The sequence below is a fragment of the Labrus bergylta genome, chromosome 1 (genome assembly GCF_963930695.1).
Source record: "Labrus bergylta chromosome 1, fLabBer1.1, whole genome shotgun sequence".
Classification (NCBI taxonomy): Eukaryota; Metazoa; Chordata; class Actinopteri; order Labriformes; family Labridae; genus Labrus; species Labrus bergylta.
The window spans coordinates 35,948,745-35,969,960 of record NC_089195.1 but is presented as its reverse complement, the minus strand read 5'-3'; the positions used below and the strand labels follow the sequence as shown (position 1 = coordinate 35,969,960).

Sequence of the window (21,216 nt, the reverse complement as noted above, 5' to 3'; positions counted from 1 at the left end):
ACTAAACAGTAAACAGCAGACAGTAGGTACTAAACAGTATACAGCAGATAGTAGGTACTAAACAGTAAACAGCAGATAGTAGGTACTAAACAGTATACAGCAGATAGTAGGTACTAAACAGTATACAGCAGATAGTAGGTACTAACAGTATACAGCAGATAGTAGGTACTAAACAGTATACAGCAGATAGTAGGTACTAACAGTATACAGCAGATAGTAGGTACTAAACAGTATACAGCAGATAGTAGGTACTAACAGTAAACAGCAGATAGTAGGTACTGTCTACTGACAGATTGAAGAGGTACTTGGCAATTCGGATACAGCCGAGGTCACCTTTACTGACACATAGTCCCTGCACGCCGCGTACCATGCATTACAGAGTGGATACAGCATTGAAGGTGGTGCCCCGGTCATTCCTATGAAAGCTGTTCAGGGGCGCACGGAGAAAAAAGTCAGACTGGTGTGACCTGCGCTGTAAAAGAGCTTTGAGTAGTCAGAAGACTAGAAAACACCCGTGTCTGCTCTGTCACAACATTTGAAATAATCACAGATCACAGAGCTCCAGAGTTTGTTCACTTTTTATTGATTTTATTTTTTCTTTCCTCTTTAAGATGAACAGAACATTTCATCACTTTTTAAAAAGTGTTTCGAGGTCGAGAACCGAAAACAGAAAGACGACCGATTACAAAACAATAAATACTCTGCGGCCTCCTGTTCCTGTAACCTTCTGATATCATAAACAAACACGTCAGACTGTAAACCTGAAGCGTGAAGCGGGCAGGATGTGCGCCCACGCCGCCTTGAAAGAAGAACAAGCCGATGTCCTGTTATCACACATTTAACGATGGAGGAGCGGGGGCGGGCGCTCGCTTTGCTCTCTAAGGTTAATGATCGTTTAATACGGGTCATTTAGTAAAAAAACAAACGCTACTGTCGCAGGTAAACCAGGAATACAAAATGAATTTCCTTTAGGACGCCTTGATGGGGGGAGCGAGAGACGTCGGCCGGAGTGATGGAGGCCGAGGTGTTGGCAGGTCAGAATGGAAGGAGGAGGAGGGCGGGTTGTTCCTGTCGATCCCTCGCCTTACTCTATATCGTCCTCGCTCAGACTCTGTGCACTCACAATACGCTGCAGGACAAAAACAAACAAACAGTTAGAGCCGTAGAGAGGAAGGAATCCATCGATAAAACCTGCAGGTGGACTCACGCTGTCTGAACTGCACAAAAACTTTTTTTAATTTTTTTTTTTATCTTACTTACTTTGTCTTTTTATGTTTTATTTTTATATATATATTTATAGTTTTGGGTTTTTTGATCCTTTAATTACTTTCTTTTCCTGCTCTTACCTTCTTATTGCTGTTCTCTTTTGATTTGCTTTGAGCTCTTTTAGTTTCTTACATCTTTTTAAATCTTTGCTCCTCTTGGTCTCAGCTTGTGTTGTTGGGTTCTTGTGTTGCCTGAGTTCTTATGATGGTTCTTATGATGGTTCTTATGATGGTTCTTATGTTGCCTGGGTTCTTATGATGGTTCTTATGATGGTTCTTATGTTGCCTGGGTTCTTATGATGGTTCTTATGATGGTTCTTATGATGGTTCTTGTTTTGCCTGGGTTCTTATGATGGTTCTTATGATGGTTCTTGTGTTGCCTGGGTTCTTGTGATGGTTCTTGTGATGGTTCTTATGATGGTTCTTGTGATGGTTCTTGTGTTGCCTGGGTTCTTATGATGGTTCTTATGATGGTTCTTGTGATGGTTCTTGTTTTGCCTGGGTTCTTATGATGGTTCTTATGATGGTTCTTGTGTTGCCTGGGTTCTTGTGATGGTTCTTATGATGGTTCTTATGATGGTTCTTGTTTTGCCTGGGTTCTTATGATGGTTCTTATGATGGTTCTTATGATGGTTCTTGTTTTGCCTGGGTTCTTATGATGGTTCTTATGATGGTTCTTGTGTTGCCTGGGTTCTTGTGATGGTTCTTGTGATGGTTCTTATGATGGTTCTTGTGATGGTTCTTGTGTTGCCTGGGTTCTTATGATGGTTCTTGTGATGGTTCTTGTGATGGTTCTTGTGATGGTTCTTGTGTTGCCTGGGTTCTTGTGATGGTTCTTGTGATGGTTCTTGTGTTGCCTGGGTTCTTATGATGGTTCTTGTGTTGCCTGGGTTCTTGTGATGGTTCTTGTGTTTCCTAGGTTCTTATGATGGTTCTTGTGATGGTTCTTGTGTTGCCTGGGTTCTTATGATGGTTCTTATGATGGTTCTTGTGATGGTTCTTGTGATGGTTCTTGTGTTGCCTGGGTTCTTATGATGGTTCTTGTGATGGTTCTTGTGTTGCCTGGGTTCTTGTGATGGTTCTTGTGTTGCCTGGGTTCTTATGATGGTTCTTGTGATGGTTCTTGTGATGGTTCTTGTGTTGCCTGGGTTCTTATGATGGTTCTTGTGATGGTTCTTGTGTTGCCTGGGTTCTTATGATGGTTCTTATGATGGTTCTTGTGTTGCCTGGGTTCTTGTGATGGTTCTTATGATGGTTCTTGTGATGGTTCTTGTGTTGCCTGGGTTCTTATGATGGTTCTTATGATGGTTCTTGTGATGGTTCTTGTGATGGTTCTTGTGATGGTTCTTATGATGGTTCTTGTGTTGCCTGGGTTCTTATGATGGTTCTTGTGATGGTTCTTGTGTTGCCTGGGTTCTTATGATGGTTCTTATGATGGTTCTTGTGTTGCCTGGGTTCTTGTGATGGTTCTTGTGTTGCCTGGGTTCTTGTGATGGTTCTTATGATGGTTCTTGTGATGGTTCTTGTGTTGCCTGGGTTCTTATGATGGTTCTTATGATGGTTCTTGTGTTGCCTGGGTTCTTGTGATGGTTCTTGTGATGGTTCTTGTGTTTCCTAGGTTCTTATGATGGTTCTTGTGATGGTTCTTGTGTTGCCTGGGTTCTTATGATGGTTCTTGTGATGGTTCTTGTGATGGTTCTTGTGATGGTTCTTGTGTTGCCTGGGTTCTTATGATGGTTCTTATGATGGTTCTTATGATGGTTCTTGTGTTTCCTAGGTTCTTATGATGGTTCTTGTGATGGTTCTTATGGTGGTTCTTGTGATGGTTCTTGTGATAGTTCTTATGATGGTTCTTATGGTGGTTCTTGTGATGGTTCTTATGATGGTTCTTGTGATGGTTCTTGTGATGGTTCTTGTGATGGTTCTTGTGTTGCCTGGGTTCTTATGATGGTTCTTGTGATGGTTCTTGTGATGGTCTGGTTCTATATGTCTGTTGGGTATCGTGCACTTTGGGTTCTTTTCTGTTGAATTGTATTTAATTATTTTTTAGTATTTTGCATTTGTTATGTTCTTGCTGTTGTTTATGTTCTTCTGTGTTTGGTTTAGTCATCATCCTGAGATTTAACACAGTTTGTAAATTCCTCCACCAGGGGGCTCTCAATCCAAACAAAAAGAAAAGTTGATGTTGAGGCTGGCGGGGAATCGTGGGAGTGATCCTCTTTACTGCTATCTTCACGTTTTGTCATTTATATGTTGCTACACCTATTTAGTCCAGATCAAATCGATAAGAACAGACTTGTCTTGGTCTTGGAGAACTAAAACTCAACCTAGGACTCTATAACTGTTGCCATGGTAACCACGTACAAGTATTACATCGTGGTTTGAATGAGGTCCAGGACAGTCAGGCAGGTGTTACAGCTACCTGGATCAAAGAAGACCACATGGTGAAGCTACCCGTCTGATTCTGGACTTCTTAACGAGGTGTGGAGGCTTCAAAGCGGCTGCACAGAGGGGCTCCAAAGTAAACACATTAACCACAAAGAAGGAGGTCTCACCTGGCTGATGGTGGGCAGTTTGGTGAGCAGCATCTGGAAGACGGGCGGAGGCAGAGTCTGTTGCAGCACCTGCAGCAGCTGCTGGGGCTGACCGCACACCGCGATGGCGTTGGTCAGGTGGTCCACACCTTTCTCATAGTCTCCTGAAGGACAAAATATGAGGACACAGTAAGGCCGACTTCACAAAACTCCAGAAACCGTCCAGACATTTGAGGTGCATGTGAGAATGAACCAAGACTCCAGGCGCCGTCTTTGAATCCTCGTCAGCAGGTCAAAACTTTTAAAGGTCAAAAGTTCAGCCTAAATACTGCAGAGCGAGAGCAGAAAGAGAGGCGTTACCCTGAGCCAGCAGCTCCTCCCCGAGCTGGATCTCCTCCAGGAAGAACTTCTGCACGGCCTCTGCGTCCTTCAGGTCGGGGAGCTGCAGAAAAACACAACGCTCAGAACTCCTCTCCTTTCCTTCTGGTCTCCGACATGGAGACAGCTTAAATCACACCCACAGTGAAATGCTTTTGAAACTGTCCCGAGTAGATCAGTCATTGCTTTAACGTTTCCTCACATTCTGGAGCCAGTAGAGAACGATTGATTGCACCAACGTGAAGTATGAAGAAGACGCTGTGCTTACCTTTGCGATGCCGGCCCTGTCTTTGGCTACCTTTTGCTTTCTCCTCCCTGCAACGGGAACACAAACAAGACGGTCAGATCCCCGAGAACAAAGCTGAGCCTTCAGGATGCAGTTAAAGGGGAACACACACTTTTTATGTGCATGTGTGTCACTGCACAGATTAGGATATTAAAGGAAGAATGTGCGACTTTTTGATCCAGTAGATGTCGCCCTTGAGCTCCAGCATGAAACCAAAACAAACTGCTATTAGGCCACGCCTCCTCCATACTGAAGCCTACATTCGCGCAAAGGAGTCGAGCTAAATTGTCCTCTACTCAAGCTGCGATCACCCGTGTCCTGCATTGTTGTGTTAGCATGCTAATGTTAGCGCTCTTTAGTTAGCTCGTAGCTTCACATTTCATGTAAACTGACACAGAATGAGCGTGATCTAAAAACTCTTACTAACATCCAAATAATCAGTGAGTATGTTCTTCTTCTTCTCTCTAGTTCTTGACTAAAACAGCTTTTATACACAAGGGGAGGAGCCGGCCGTCCCGTCCATGTAAACACGGCTCTGACAACAACACAGCCAGCGGGACTCGAGCTTCTCCCTCATTGTAGACAGTCAGGACTCAGAGACACATTTACACAGGACACACTTTATGATTTATTGATGTGGAACATTCTTCCTGTTGAATTCACGAGTTTTTCCAAAGTAAATCTCAACTCTTAATGAAAATGTATTATTTATCAAGCAAGAGAGTTGAATATTTGTGTTCCAGCTCCTTAAAATCTGAAGGTTTGCTGCTGGTATTTGTGTTTATGAGAGACACTTCAGGGTCTTTGGGTTGGTAAGGTCGTCAAAAGTTTAGATAGCTAAATACCTTTTTGATACCACATGTTTTAAAACGTTACATCCTCTCTTATTAAAATCAGCCATAGAATCAAAAAGAATCTTAAAGAAACTTCAGATCTTCAGTCGTACGTTCACACGGTCCAAATCATATAAATCTGTCGGAGTTTGCGTGCAATTTTCGGTGATTAAAATCAAGAAATGATCCAACACTGGGTGTGTAGGACTTTCTGTGTGTTTGTTGTTGTGGTGTCCAAAGAGGAACCGATGTCGTTTGAGTTTTAAGAGAGACGGATTCCTCTCGCTGAAGGGTTAATGATTGGACAGTTCAAACTGAGCTCAACGTGTGGAACAAAGAATCATTAACCCCTCACAAACTGAGTGACTGAACAGACTTAGTACATCTTTTCTAACTAAGCTCAGCCGTCATCACGTCCTTTGTACTTTCATATTGATTCTCCAAGTCTGTGAGGTCACATTCTGTTTTGGCGTTGTGGAAGCACGGCACAGCGGGAGCTCCACATACACACACACACACACACACAGAGCGCTGTGCTCCCCTGCTGACTCCACTGAACAGTCCCGCCTCTTTTACTACCTCTGAAGACGCTACAGAAGGGGGGGATGTTGTTGTTGTTGTTGTTGTTGTGAAACAGACTTTATCAATGAGTCTGCGGAGGTGCACACAAACAGGTCACTGAGAGAATGAAACTAGAGCGATGTTAGAAAGTAGTGACGTAATCAGCAAACCTAACCTAAATCCTGTGACTTTATCCTGACCTTGCCGGTAACTTCAAGGTCAAACCACACATTTCAACCAGAGGTGTCACGAGGGCTGGGCGATAAATCCTGTTTGTGGTTTAGGAGGATTTTCAAAATTGATAATCTAGATTATCTCGATAATTTACTCCGCTGCTCCCCCCTGGGCCCCCACGGCTCAAATCCCCCCGCCCTTGTTTACTCGCTCCAGAGCGGCCCCAGGAATGTGACATAAGTAAGACATTCTTATTAGTAGGTTTACTTTAAGCCGCATTAACCTGAAGACCTCGTGGACTCATGTAAGATGATTAATCAGCACTGAAAAGAGAAACTTCAGGGAGAGAAGCTAAAGACTGGGGCTGTCAACATTAACTAGTAAACGCACCTTTTTTGTCCCTTCAGGCTCTCCGTAGATACTCGTCCTCAGTGTCTCCCTGTAGTCTCACTGCTGCATCTCTGAATGTCTCATTTCACTTCAACAAACTCTCACACAGTAATATCCACCTGATGACATCACACACTGACCTGATGACATCACACACTGACCTGATGACATCACACACTGACCTGATGACATCACACACTGACCTGATGACATCACACACTGACCTTATGACATCACACACTGACCTGATGACATCACACTGACCTGATGACATCACACACTGACCTGATGACATCACATTGACCTGATGACATCACATTGACCTGATGACATCACACACTGACCTGATGACATCACACACTGACCTTATGACATCACACACTGACCTGATGACATCACACACTGACCTGATGACATCACACACTGACCTGATGACATCACACACTGACCTTATGACATCACACTGACCTGATGACATCACACACTGACCTTATGACATCACACACTGACCTTATGACATCACACTGACCTGATGACATCACACACTGACCTTATGACATCACACTGACCTGATGACATCACACACTGACCTTATGACATCACACACTGACCTTATGACATCACACTGACCTGATGACATCACACTGACCTGATGACATCACACACTGACCTGATGACATCACACACTGACCTGATGACATCACACACTGACCTTATGACATCACACTGACCTTATGACATCACACACTGACCTGATGACATCACACACTGACCTTATGACATCACACACTGACCTTATGACATCACACACTGACCTGATAAGATCACACACTGACCTTATGACATCACACACTGACCTTATGACATCACACACTGACCTGATGACATCACACACTGACCTGATGACATCACACTGACCTGATGACATCACACACTGACCTTATGACATCACACTGACCTGATGACATCACACACTGACCTTATGACGTCACACACTGACCTGATGACATCACACACTGACCTGATGACATCACACACTGACCTGATAACATCACACACTGACCTTATGACATCACACTGACCTTATGACATCACACACTGACCTGATGACATCACACACTGACCTGATGACATCACACATTGACCTGATGACATCACACACTGACCTGATGACATCACACTGACCTGATGACATCACACACTGACCTGATGACATCACACACTGACCTTATGACATCACACACTGACCTTATGACATCACACACTGACCTGATGACATCACACACTGACCTGATGACATCACACACTGACCTTATGACATCACACACTGACCTGATGACATCACACACTGACCTGATGACATCACACATTGATCTTGTGACATCACACATTGACCTTGTGACATCACACACTGACCTTGTGACATCACACACTGACCTTGTGACATCACACACTGACCTGATGACATCACACACTGACCTTGTGACATCACACACTGACCTTGTGACATCACACACTGACCTTGTGACATCACACACTGACCTTGTGACATCACACATTGACCTTTGTTACCGTTCCTTTGACGTCAGTTTGGGATCCCTAACCACTTCCTGTGTTTAAACTCATGTCATTCACTCTACCGGAAGGGCCTTACTTTGTTTCAAAATAAAAGCACACAGCTAGTTAAGAACTCTCATCTTAAGGCAGTACAAAAATTCAAAATAAAAGCCTAACAATTTTTATTTTGAAATACAAAACAACAGAATTTAAAAATGCTAATTTATATGTTGTGTCTAATCACGATTAAACATTTTAAGATGTTTACAGCCCTAGTAAGAAGTGACCGGAACTCGTCATGAGCGCTTCATCACATTAAACAGAACAAAGCTGCACGTAAGAGTAAATCATGTCAAAGGAAATTCAACTAAATCTATACATTTACAATTAAATATTTGGTTAACTTTCAGCCGAATTGAGCCGAAGACATTGTGTTGTGTTTCTGGATGTTAATGAATCACTTTTAAGTTTTTTAAACGACAGTTTATGGATCAAATCTTAAAATGAGGAGAAAGCTAAAGGGGGTTCGGCTGGAGAGCCTTATGGAACATACGGCTAGCACGGCCACTACAGGGCGGGTTAGAGAAGCTAAAACTGTGAAGACCGGCTGGCCGAACCAAAACAACACAAACCGAGAAATACCGAGCCGAACCGAGCCACACTGGACCGGATCTGAGCTCTGAGGCCTGATGGAGGAGGAGGAGGAAGAGGAAGAGGAGGAGGACGAGGAGGAGGTCAACACTCACGTTCCCGCAGCCTGTTCTTAAAGTTGGGGTCACTCCGCCGTTTTCTGTCGAAATAAATGCAGTAACCGACGAACAGAGCCCCGCACACCCCCGCGGCCAACGCGCTGGTCCTCCCGCCCATCATAACTCCCGGGACCCGGTCCGTTTGAGCAGGATTTACGGTGAATTTGTCGGTTTTCTGTAACCGGTTGTCGGCTAACGGAAGGAGACTGGAGGAGCAGCTCAGGGCTGAAGGACCCGTCAGGACCCCGATGTTTGACAGCCTGTAGGCGTCTTTGAAGTGCCTGATTAAAAATGAAAAGACGGGCCAAAATACAAGATGTCTCCTGAATTAAATTATAAAATAACCTTAATTCCTGTCTCATGACTTTAAAGGACCAATCAGTAAGATATGTAGTAAATTCAATTTTAAAATGACCTTACTTTGATCAGACATTAAGGAAACATGCTATGTTGAAGTGCTGGCTTCTCTGACAACAATGCAGCAGCCAGTTTGTCCTCCTTCTAACTTTAGATTCTGCTCCTGAATTAGGGTTGCCACCCGTCCCGTAAAATACGGAATCGTCCCGTATTTTTCACTTTGATATTGCGTCTCGTTTTGAATCAGTACGGGACGCGGTTTGTCCCATATTTCCAAGATGCCTTGAACTCAGCATCATTCAGCCGGCTAGTTCCCGCCTCCTCGGAGCGTCCGTTGGTTTGTTTGGTTCTTTTTTGGCATGAGCAATGAGAGCTCGTCAGTGATTGGGTGAGAGAAAGTCATAGGAGTCAGTAGGAAACATGTCTGCCTCTGATTCCCGCACTGTGCACCATAGAAACGTAAACGAAGCAGAAATACAGACGAGAGTAGAAAGTAATGACTGGCTGGACAGTGTCAGTGAAAATGAATATAATGTAAAGGAAACTATTGTAGGCCTACTTGTTTATAAATAGGTTATTCCAGTATAGTTTGGATAGTGTGAATATTTTTCAGTACATAAAACAAAAAGATAACATTTATTTTAGCTAAATCTGTATTCACAGTTTGTCCTGGGCGAGATATCATCAATACAACATCAATATATCGACAGAAGACACTTAATTAATACAATAAGAAAATAGTTCAAACCCATATTAACAGTATCATTCATCATGAGAAAACAACAAACACAACAGACAGAAGGAATAAATGAACTACTATTAAATTCTTACAGTTTATTTAATTAAAAACCTGTCCTCCTCCCCTCTATGTTACAGCAGTGTCAAAAGCACTTCAATAATACTGTTAATGAATTAATGTTAAGTTAATAACTTTATTTGAACTTTAAGTTAAGTTGTAAATTAAATAGCTCGTAGTAATCATCTGCTGACGTCCTGTTAGCTGCATTTCATTGTGCATACATTACTGTATCTGCCTTAAACTGAAATTTTGTGTTTTTGTAAATTATTTTTAAGTACTTTAGTTAATAAAGCACTTAAAACTTTAAGTATGACTCTTATTACTTCATTAAAACAACGTTTTAAATCATGATTCACCACAACTGGTGCCCCACTCCACCGTTGGGCCAGTGGTGGTCAGGCCCCTGCTGAGTTGCACCTCGCTGCGGGGTGTCCTTTAATTTTCTGCTTGAAAGGTGGCAACCCTATCCTGAATGCTCTGGATTTGTTTGGACCAGAGAAGGTAAACAGTTTTAAGGCCCCCCCCCCCACATACACATACACACACACACACACACACACACACACACACACACACACACACACACACACACACACACACACACACACATACACACACACACACACACACACACACGGCCGTTTTGGACGCCCCTCGGTTTGTCAGATATGAGAGCAGTTATCAGGTCAACAGGTGTTGCAGCGATGGAAGCGGTCAAGAGAAGTGGTTCAGATAGAAGTGATTGTACCCGACCTAAAAAGCCTCTGCATGTTTCTAATAAGCTCCACGAGCAGAAACGTGCTCAAACTAGGATCAATATTGGAGATGCTTTTGAAAAATGGAGAGAGGTTAGAACACAGAAAGGTTTACAGACCCATGCAGAGCTGGATAAACACTGAAGCTTCAGAGTCCACCACATGGTGACCTGAGTGAGCATCCACTCTAGAGAGGAGGGGGGGGGGGGGGGGGGGAGACAGCTCTCTACAATGTTTAGAATTTAGACTGCAGTACCCATTTTAAACACTAGATGTCAGAGTTATTAATAATTTAAACTGTCATATTGAAGATGTAACGATAAACTTGACTCAAGATACGATTTTCTTACGATTGCTTTTTATGGTTTTACAACTTTACCAAAACAAAATTAATTGAAGTACATTTCAGAACATATCTTTATATAAAGTAAAGTTCAAAATATACCTTCCCTTATTTTTCTTTAAATATACAAGTAATATCAGGGACAAAAACAACAAAACATTCCAGAACTACCTTTTGAATTTCAAACGTGAGAAAGTATTTTGACATTTTGACAGATAACCTTTAAATATAAAAATAAATGTATAAAATATGTATAATTTAAGCATCTCAGTGTCTGTGTGTTCACGCCTCTGCTGCAGCAGCTGTTGTTTCATGTCAGCCATCAACACAGATTCAAAGTATTCAATATGTTTCTGTCAGTGTGACGCTGACTCACACAGACACACACACACACACACACACACACACACACACACACACACACACACACACACACACACACACAGACTGAAACGAGCACCCCGCCCCGTGGCATTATGGGTACAGCAGGCTGAAGACACCTGCAGTGACTTCTGTCTGTCAGCAGGGGTAGCTGTTGGTCCATCACAGCATCCTTAAAAACATGCAAATACACTCACTGAGAATACACACTGTCTGCTATGGTAAACTCATACTTGTGTGTGTGTGTGTGTGTGTGTGTGTGTGTGTGTGTGTGTGTGTGTGTGTGTGTGTGTGTGTGTGTGTGTGTGTGTGTGTGTAGAGTATGCATCACGACAGGCTCTGATGTCTTGATATTCAGAGGTTTGATGCCGTTAAGGATTCAGAACACCCAGACACAAACCCAGGCACACACACACACACACACACACACACACACACACACACACACACACACACACACCCTGCAGCAGCATGGGAGAGCTGGGCTTCCTTGTACTTACTTTCTGCGTCTGTAAACTTTGTCATCTAGCGTTGTGTTTGCACCCAAAATAAACCGAATGTTGACTCTTGTCACTTGCATGTTTGTGACTGTGGGATCATTTTGTGTCCTTTTCAGTTGGTTACACACAACTTATGAATAATTCCTGTTCCACATTTGTAGGAAAACCAAAATCCAACTTGTCTGTGTTCATATCTTCACATGTTCTCTCCCTCCTCCTCCTCCATGAACTGTGTCTGCAGGAACTTTTCCTGCTGCTACCAGCTAACTACTTGTTAACTAAGATAGTACCAGGTCCTAGGTTGATGTCTTGTTAGTTAGGATCAGTAGCAGGATTTTTATGTATTGACATGCAGCAAAGGGCCTAGGTCAGATTTGAACCCACGGTCGCTGTGCTGAGCACTACAGCCTCTGTACATGTGGTGTCATAACCGCTAGGCTATCAGCGCCCAAAAAAGAGTTTCTATCTTAACCATTTTGCAGTTTGTTCCATTATCCATTTTGTACTGTTTTGCTTTAGATTCTCTGATAATAAACTATTTTTATAATCACACTGTTGTTGTTTCATAAACATTATTGGCCTCTGTCCTTTATTTGAAACGGATGAGATCATGTTACGAGGTTTCTTTACATGTTCCAACAACAATTTCATCAGTTCAATCATCGTGGGGCCGTTAACCTGGATATAAGTCGTTATGCCGCCATGTTGTGTGTATTAAGGTGTCTAGCAGCCTGTGTGTGTGTGTGTGTGTGTGTGTGTGTGTGTGTGTGTGTGTGTGTGTGTGTGTGTGTGTGTGTGTGTGTGTGTGTGTGTGTGTGTGTGTGTGTGTGTTTGCTTTGGCAGCGTCCTGCCCTCCACAGATGGCTGCTCTCTGTGTGAAGTCTCCTCTGAGGATCATCAGTGAAGCTGAAGCTGCAGAAACAAAGAGGACCAGAGTCGTATGAACCCACTTAAAGGAGCGAGTCAATGAGAATACCAACACCAACAGGTCATAACTGAACCATATGAAGCTGTGTGTGTCTGTGTCAGGCCTGCAGACTCTAATAAACCTTCTGATGAACTCAGTGTTGCCTTTAGGAAACCATGAGTGTGTCTGCAGATTTCCCTACCCAAAGTTTTCTTTTTCAGTTTTTTTATTTAATGAAATAATGCAGCTTGGTGAGTCGCTCCATTCACGTGCTCCTTGGATGGTCCCAGTTCCCGAGTTGGGAAGCTGTCGTTCTTCCAACTTCAGTGTGTTCAAGTACTTCACTTCAGAAAGTCGGAGTATTGTAATAAAAGTAGGCTATGCGAGATTGGTCTTCCACTTTTTTAAGGTCTTGTCTTTGAATCAATAGCATGTTTACTTAAGACATGGGCGGACTCTGGATTTGGAATTAAGACCGGTCATTCCAGAGTTTTGGAGCATGTTGGACTGCGAAAGCCAGACAGCCCTTTGTCTTCAAACAGGCTCCGGGTACAACCGGTTAACCCTGATCAGCTGATCTGAGGGGGCGCCCAGGCTCATAAAAGAGTTAATAAGTCAATTATGTAACAAGGGGCCTTGTCATGTAGAGCTAGCTAGTAATACACTTTTTAAATCATTACGGTAGCTCAGCAGAAGCCAAAACAACGAGGCCAGGATTGGGGTTATGTGGTTGTGTTTTCTTGGGTTAGGGTCTTGAGCCATTATCAGTCCAGCTGCAGCATTTTTAACTAGTTGAAGTCAGTAAAGGGCATTGGAGAAATCCAACGAGGACAAAATAAAGGAATGGAAAACCAAGTCGGCAAGTCAGGCTCCAATAGAGTAGTTGTTCTGACTTGAGCATGCGTTCACATGCATTTTCCAACTAGGAAACTTATTTTTCCGATGCGTCCGACACCACATGAATGCAGCAAGGGACCCAGTTCTTGAATAGTCACACTATTGGTCTTGATCTAGTGTCATGTCTGAATTGATGTTTTTGCATGTTCACAAAACTCCTGAAACCCTGATTTTTTTCCTGCCAGCCTCCTGGTAAAATTTCCACATGAAGTCTGGTCAGAGTTTATAAAACACATGACTTTAAGTATGAGCACATTTTGTTAAGTATGTTAAGTAAAATAGATTGTTTCCTAAGTGAAGATTATTGCAACGCTAATTCCATTAGCCCGTCAATGGCATTTTCCACTATGTAATAGCATCAAGCTAACAAACTAAGATTAATCTAACATCCTGGTTCATCTGTGAGAAATTGTACAATCACCTAATTAATTAATTTTCTGTCTGTGCAAATAAAAATAAAATCTGAATGTAATCAACAAATAAGAAATAATTATGGACTACTTCAATAAACAAAGTGATCTATTTTGAGCAAATTCATGTTTCTGATGATGGAGGTCAGCCTTTTTACACTTCACTGACTCTGATTTTGTGTGTGTGTGTGTGTGTGTGTGTGTGTGTGTGTGTGTGTGTGTGTGTGTGTGTTTTTAAACCACACACTGCTGAGGAATGCAGAGTTTAACCTCGTAACCTCGTAACCTCCCACCTAGATTTACCCTGAGAACAGGCTGATAGCTTCAGCCGTCGTCTTCACTCCCAAAATCAACTCATCTTTTGTTTTCTGTTTTTCCAAGTTAACCAGGACGGCTGTCTTACAGACGTAGGCTAACCTGGTTACAGTCCTGCTTGTTGGAAACAATTCTGATGTGTGTGTGAACTTATAATAGAGGACCTGAGCATCATCATTATACATTAACTAACCGAGCTAACAGGACGTTTTGAAGGCTGAAATGTTATTATCCTTGATAGATCAAAGTCTGACAGCATTACAGAAAGGATCCCTACGGAGATAGACCTTTTTGCAAAAGAGGAAAATAGACAAAAGATAGACAAAAAGGAATCGTAGCGCAGAGAACACAGGAGTCCGTTGTCTAGTAAGACCTGGCAGCGTCAACAACTTCAGTTTCAGAGCGCTTCTCACCGGCGCTCATTGTTGCTGGGTTACAAAGGTTGACTTCTGCTTCCCTCTGTCGTCAGCGTCTGAATATTTTCCTTTATTCAAGAAAATATCACCAAGAAAACATAAAAACATTCTAAATGAATTGAGTCCTGGCGTCAGCAGCAGTTTGAGACCTGGAAATTGTACCCACGAACAGACAAGTCAGATTAGCATCTCCGCCGCCATTGTTGTCGACAAAGTGGATGTCAGAAGTCCTGAAAGCGTGTTCCAGGTCCCCTCTTTGCATTCTTTAAAAGCATTTTTGAACTTAAACAAACTAAGATGAATGAAAAAGATATATTTTTAAAAAGATTTAATAGGGGTCCACACTTGGTCATTTTTGAATGATGGTCCTCAGTTGGTAACAGAAGACAGTATTTGTGTGTGTGTGATGAAGGAAGAAGTGTTTTTCTTGCCATGTGGTTTGATTTTTAACCTTTTTGAAAAGTTATCTTTTAAAAAACAGAAGCTTCATTCTGTGCAGTTCTCCCACAGCCACTGTCTGACTCTGCTACTTCTTACCCACAATCCTCTGGGATAAAAAAAAGACCTCTTTCTCCCACACCGCTGAGCTGACCTTTGCGGCTAATGAGAACCTGCAGTCGCGGGGTGCGAACATCTCTGTGACCGCTGACCTCTGAGCAGCACATGGCAGTGATTACAGAAGCTTAGCAGCCGACGCTTCTGTGTGTTTGCCTAAATTTATAAGATAAAACCTGAAATCTTTATATCTTTATCATCACATTCTGTAAATTCAGCTGTGATGAATCACTCTGTTGCTTCGTCCAGCATCGTTCTTTTTACATCACGTCTTACCTCAGGAGACCCCCTCCCCCCTCCCGTCTGACAGAAATAGTCTCCCGCTGTGAGGAGCATAATGTGAACAACCAGATCAGGAGAATATCCGGAGCAGTCCTCCTGAAATAATCTTGAAATTTTCAGGAGTGCAGATGTGTTCTTGTGATAGAATATCAGCTTTCTAAGGTTTCATCATCAAAATTTGTTTTATTTTATTTCTCAGCCTGAACAGGAACTGAGTAATTCCCCATCAGAATATGAAAACTGGAGCTCCTCTGTTACTTTCACATGATGATGTGATACACAGCGTGGGTTGTGTATGACACGATCAGACACACACACATGCTGCGCCCACGCTCGCACTGTGTCACCGCCTGCAGCCGCCGAGGGATTCAGCTGCCAGCTCACATGTAACACGAGACGATTCCCACCCGCTGAGGGTTTCACGTTAATAATGCAAAACAGACGCAATCTTCTAATCAGACATGCAGGCTGAATCACAGACTTTCTACAGGGACTCAGGAGTGTTGGGTCCTGATTTAAAATTGAGCTAGGAACAAGGTTATTGAATTCTACAGAAATTAATTTAGAGTATGTAAAAAAGAAAAACGACTTAGAAAAAATAACAAAAAATGAAAAGCAAAAGTAATCTGAAAAGGGGTGTGAAGACGTGCACAGTTATCAGAACAATAATTATGTCTGAAGCAAGGGAGAAGTCTACTTAACTGGCAGGAAACAATTAGAGATTTAACGATACCTCGTGGTGCAATCCATTTGATCTCGGAAGTCAGAAATTCCGAGTTGCGTCATCAGGAACGCCCCCTGAAGTCGGAACTCCCACTCAGAAACTAAAGCTAAAATCCAACATGGCTGCTCTGTACATCAATACTAATGTTTAAGCACACACATATAATTTTGAGGGCCCTTATGATATGCATCAAGTTATAATCATTTTTTAGCTTACTTCATGTAATTGTTAATTATTATATTTAGTATTTATTTCATTTTCATTTTGAAAATTCGTTTTTTGTGAGAGTCAAATCTGCACATCAAGGAGGCTTGTTTTATTAATTGTGAGTCATATATGTTTACAAACAGTGGACGTCTCTGATTGGTCGGTCACAGTGAAGCTAAGCAAAACACAAAGCAGACTGCTAATACACTGAACAGGGCAGGCACACACACACACACACACACACACACACACAAACACACACACGCAGAGTGCTGACATACAGTGCTCTTTTAGTCAAGGCTGACTAAGATTACGTGGGATTATTTTGGATTTACACTACGAGCTTTCAAGCCCTACAGACCCTTTCTTCACACACACACACACACACACACACACACACACACCGCACGCACCCTAACACACACATCCTATCACACACACACACACACACACACACTAACACACACACACCTGTTATCATCATGTTTCACTCTCGCTGTTTTTGGTTCCAATCAAATTAAGGGATTTTCTAACTTGTGTGTTATGTTAAATGAAAGTTAAATCTTCTGGTTTGTTGAGTTGTTGTTGAACAAAATCATACATTTAAAGACATCACCCGGGGATTCTGGGAATCACATTTTCACTCTTTAGTGTCGTTGAACAGGAGAAATCTCTCTCTGTTTGTTTTCTGTTCATGGAGGTTGGAGCTGATCGGTTCACTTAGGGTAACAGTCTGCTGAAAGACCCTCACTATAATCTGCAGAGTTTCCCAGCAGGACGCTGGCCAAACACCACAGCACTGTGAACCCCCCCAGAGTCATCCCGTCCTCCCCATCATAATCGTCCTCTGAAATCTGCAACCGTGCTTACATTTCCTCATGTGTTTTTCATCTACAGAGGAACCATTAGAGGTCAAGAGGACAGGAAGTAAAAGATTGATCTGGTGTTTCTTAACTTGAATGTCTGGATGTTCTCCAGAGTACATTTTGTTTTTTAACAGATTGCACAACACAGAAAAATATTCTGCAGTCAAAAAACCTTCAGCTTGAAGAAATCTGTCATAAAGTTTGGCCTTTAGGAGTAAAGAGTTGTCTCCTCGGTATTGATGCACCTTGTTGTTGTTGTTGTTGTTGTTGTTTGTCTTAGAAAAATTGTGCTGGGACTTGTGTTATAGTCAAGACCACACTAACTGAGACCAGAGTGCTCTGAGACCGAGGCAAGACCAAGACATTCAGGGATCCAGACCGAGTCAAGACCTAGAGCATAAATATCAAAGAAAAATCATCATCAGATCATCAAATCACATCATGATGTGTACAAATATTCTGTCAGTCGTGGTCTTGACTGGTCTTGATTTAAAATCCGGAGTCCACCAGTCTGAGGCCGAGACAAGGCCGAGTAAAAATGCTTTCGATTCCGATGCCACTTAAATGAACAGTATGTAAAATCTGCCGCCAGGGGGGCTCTCAATCAATACAACAACAAAAGATGCAACGAGGCTGATGGGGAATCATGGGAGTGATTCCCCTACACTTTGACCACCTTACTGCCAAGAAATGAAACACAATCAAATGAGCGCAAACGCTTTCTTTGGCTTTTTTGTGAAATCCAATGTCGGGTCATTTCTTGTTTTTGATGAACAGAAAAATGCAGTTCAACATCTGCACATCGTCTAAATGCATAAAAACATTGTTTATCTCTGGGGATGATGCCAGTGTTTTTGAGCAATTTAGACAGTGTGCAGGAGTTTGCTGGAAATGTTTGCTGGCTATTCATTCCTCCCTTACACACCTGTCTTATGTCTTTTGCAACTTCAGCACTTTTTGACACCATCAATTAATCAGCCAGCCAATAATATCGGCCGATATTAGCATATATCGGTATCTGCTAATTTTACTGCAGATATGCGCCGATATTTGTAGATTTATTCACCAGTCAAACAGAATTTCATTTTGAGTTTCATTGTGTTACACTAGCAGTTCTCTTTCACCAGCAGAGGGCGCTATATGGATTACAACAAGCATCATCACTCTGCAGAGTGTCGTGCGGTGATGCACGTACATGCTCAGTTACTCTCCAGTTGAGTGACCATCTTGTCTTCCTTAGAAATCTTTTCAACAAGTGTTTGATAACTGAGGATCAACATAATAAATGTGTATATCTGTATTTATCTCTAAAGATCAGACATAAATCTAAGAAAGATATCGGCCAATATATCGGTATCGGATTTTTTCACTTCCCAACATCGATATCGGTATCGTCCCCATAAATCGCATAACGGTCGAGCCCTATATGAATCATTAAAACAACGGATGTCGTACCATTTTAAAGCACTTGGTATCAAAATGTATTGAAGTTTTGAGAATTTTGACAACCTTGCTGGAAACAAAAACTACCTTTTCAGAAATATGGCATTCTCTCGTACGTTGAAGGGGCCCTCCTTTAAGACAGTACCAACAGTGGGCCCTAGCCAAAGTGAGTTTGAGACCCCTGATTTAGGCCATACCCAGGTATCCCAGAATCAGTCTGTAATAATTCGTATACACTAATCTGTCTCTCTCTGAAACTTGTTTTTGTCTTTTTTCCGTCAGGAGCAGCTCCACTAATCGTCTGAATGAATGTGCAGACTATGAATAGAGCCGAGTGGAGGTTAAGTACATTTACATGTTTGTTTACCCAGCCTGCTGTCGGGGGATTCCTGTCTTTAAAAGGTCACAGCGAGGGAATACTCTTAGCGAGAGTACAAAGACTCTGTGTTCCTTCATCGTCTTAAGCCTCAGCTGAAGTAGGTCGGGTAATCCGGGGTGATGGAAACACCCCTGGCACAACCCGATCGGAAAAGCCCAGTGGCCCCTGCTCGGACTCCATACATGATCCTTCAACTCAAACTCTGCTTGTGTCCAATTAAACAAGGACATTAAACTGTGATTCACCTGCCAGACAACAGGGAAAAAAAAACCTCATGGCTGGAGTCTCTTATCTGCTGGAGCAGCGAGTCTTCCACTCATACAGGAGGGAAAAGTGGCCAAGAAGGACTAGAAGTAGAAACAGTTAACGATGCCTCCTTCATCAGTGTTTCTTGTCCCTGAATGACTTCATGCTGACGAAGGGAAAGCTCAGAGTATTCCTGCAATCCTCTCCCGCATGTCGTAATCTGACTGAGTCACACGGCTCTCATGACAGCCTGACACAGAGACCTCTGACCCCCTTCAGATCCACCAGACGGTACCTGCAGCCTCACGAATCAGATTTACTCCTCGGCCTGCCAGCAGTATAATAAGCCTTCTGATTGTCGGAGCTGATCGGCTCAGCGGACCAAATTCAGACGAGATTCCACCGACCATAACCGCCTGGCCTCTTAATCCAACAGAAGTATTTTAGGACCCGATTTTAAAGATCTACTTATTTGATTTTCTACAGGTCCAAAGTTTTAATAATTAAAAGCAGAATAGAGTGGAGTTACTTTAATGTGCAGTTGTAGTTCTCCTGTGATCTTGTAGTTCTCCTGTGATCTTGTAGTTCTCCTGTGATCTTGTAGTTCTCCTATGATCTTGTAGTCCTCCTGTGATCTTGTAGTTCTCCGGTGATCTTGTAGTTCTCCGGTTATCTTGTAGTCCTCCGGTGATCTTGTAGTTCTCCGGTGATCTTGTAGTTCTCCGGTTATCTTGTAGTTCTCCGGTGATCTTGTAGTTCTCCTGTGATCTTGTAGTCCTCCTGTGATCTTGTAGTTCTCCGGTGATCTTGTAGTTCTCCGGTGATCTTGTAGTTCTCCGGTTATCTTGTAGTCCTCCGGTGATCTTGTAGTTCTCCTGTGATCTTGTAGTTCTCCTGTGATCTTGTAGTCCTCCGGTGATCTTGTAGTTCTCCGGTGATCTTGTAGTTCTCCGGTTATCTTGTAGTTCTCCGGTGATCTTGTAGTTCTCCTGTGATCTTGTAGTTCTCCTGTGAGCTTGTAGTTCTCCTGCAATCTTGTAGTTCTCCTATGATCTTGTAGTTCTCCTGTGATCTTGTAGTTTTTCTTCTTGTAGATCTTGTAATTTTAAAACAAACTGCAGCTTGGTCTTGGTGGAGCCTGAAGCCAATGAGATGGTTTGTACCTGATATGGGGTAGTCTTGATTTATTTAGTCTACTTTTGTGCTGATGCAGGTTTTTCATGTTGTTGAGGGACCAGACGACGGCCTCCAGAGAATGAGAAGTCCAGGACCTGAGCCAGAAGCGCTGGCTAACAAAGCAGCAGCCATTTGTTTTTGATTCTGGTCTCATGGACGAGCTTCAAGTCGCTGCTCCCTTTTCTCCGGTTATTGAAGCTCCGTCCTGTTTTTATCATGAGCCAGAGCGATGACTGCTTCGAGTTCTCACAAAGAAAAACTCAAAACCCCAGGAGTTAACTGTTCATTGAGACAGGGAGAAGCAGGGGGAGACTGAGATTTGGATGATTTGGGAGGTCTGTCAGATTGACTGAAAGCTTACGATTTATGCCTGAAACATTTCCAGACCATCTTCGGAGTGCCAAGTGTAATTCTTGGACTCCGTTTGGTCTGCAGAGATCTATTAAAGAGAAAAAAAGAGGGAAGAGAAAAATCTGATTTCTGCATGGATGGTAGTTGTGGTTGCTGGCAGAAAGGATGCTTGGATTTTTA

At 42.6% G+C, this 21,216-nt stretch overlaps 1 protein-coding gene across 1 annotated transcript; it reads right to left on the bottom strand.

The window, feature by feature from the left end:
- Positions 1–560: 560 nt before the first annotated feature.
- Positions 561–8,968, bottom strand: tomm20b (translocase of outer mitochondrial membrane 20b). Its single transcript, XM_020656984.3, has 5 exons — positions 8,725–8,968; positions 4,446–4,492; positions 4,160–4,241; positions 3,821–3,963; positions 561–1,129 (listed from the first exon to the last, which is right to left on the bottom strand). Exons 1-5 carry the CDS (start codon positions 8,846–8,848, stop codon positions 1,085–1,087), a joined length of 441 nt encoding a protein of 146 aa, XP_020512640.1. The 5' UTR covers positions 8,849–8,968; the 3' UTR covers positions 561–1,084.
- Positions 8,969–21,216: the final 12,248 nt, after the last annotated feature.

What these genes read in the sequence shown, in the direction of transcription:
- tomm20b (XM_020656984.3), bottom strand. Translation starts at nt 8,848, where the DNA reads ATGATGGGCGGGAGGACCAGCGCGTTGGCCGCGGGGGTGTGCGGGGCT. An exon ending in GGAGGAGCTGCTGGCTCAGG is followed by an intron (nt 3,964 to 4,159) that starts GTAACGCCTCTC and finishes TTTGTCCTTCAG; the next exon opens with GAGACTATGAGAAAGGTGTG. An exon ending in AACTGCCCACCATCAGCCAG is followed by an intron (nt 1,130 to 3,820) that starts GTGAGACCTCCT and finishes TTTGTCCTGCAG; the next exon opens with CGTATTGTGAGTGCACAGAG.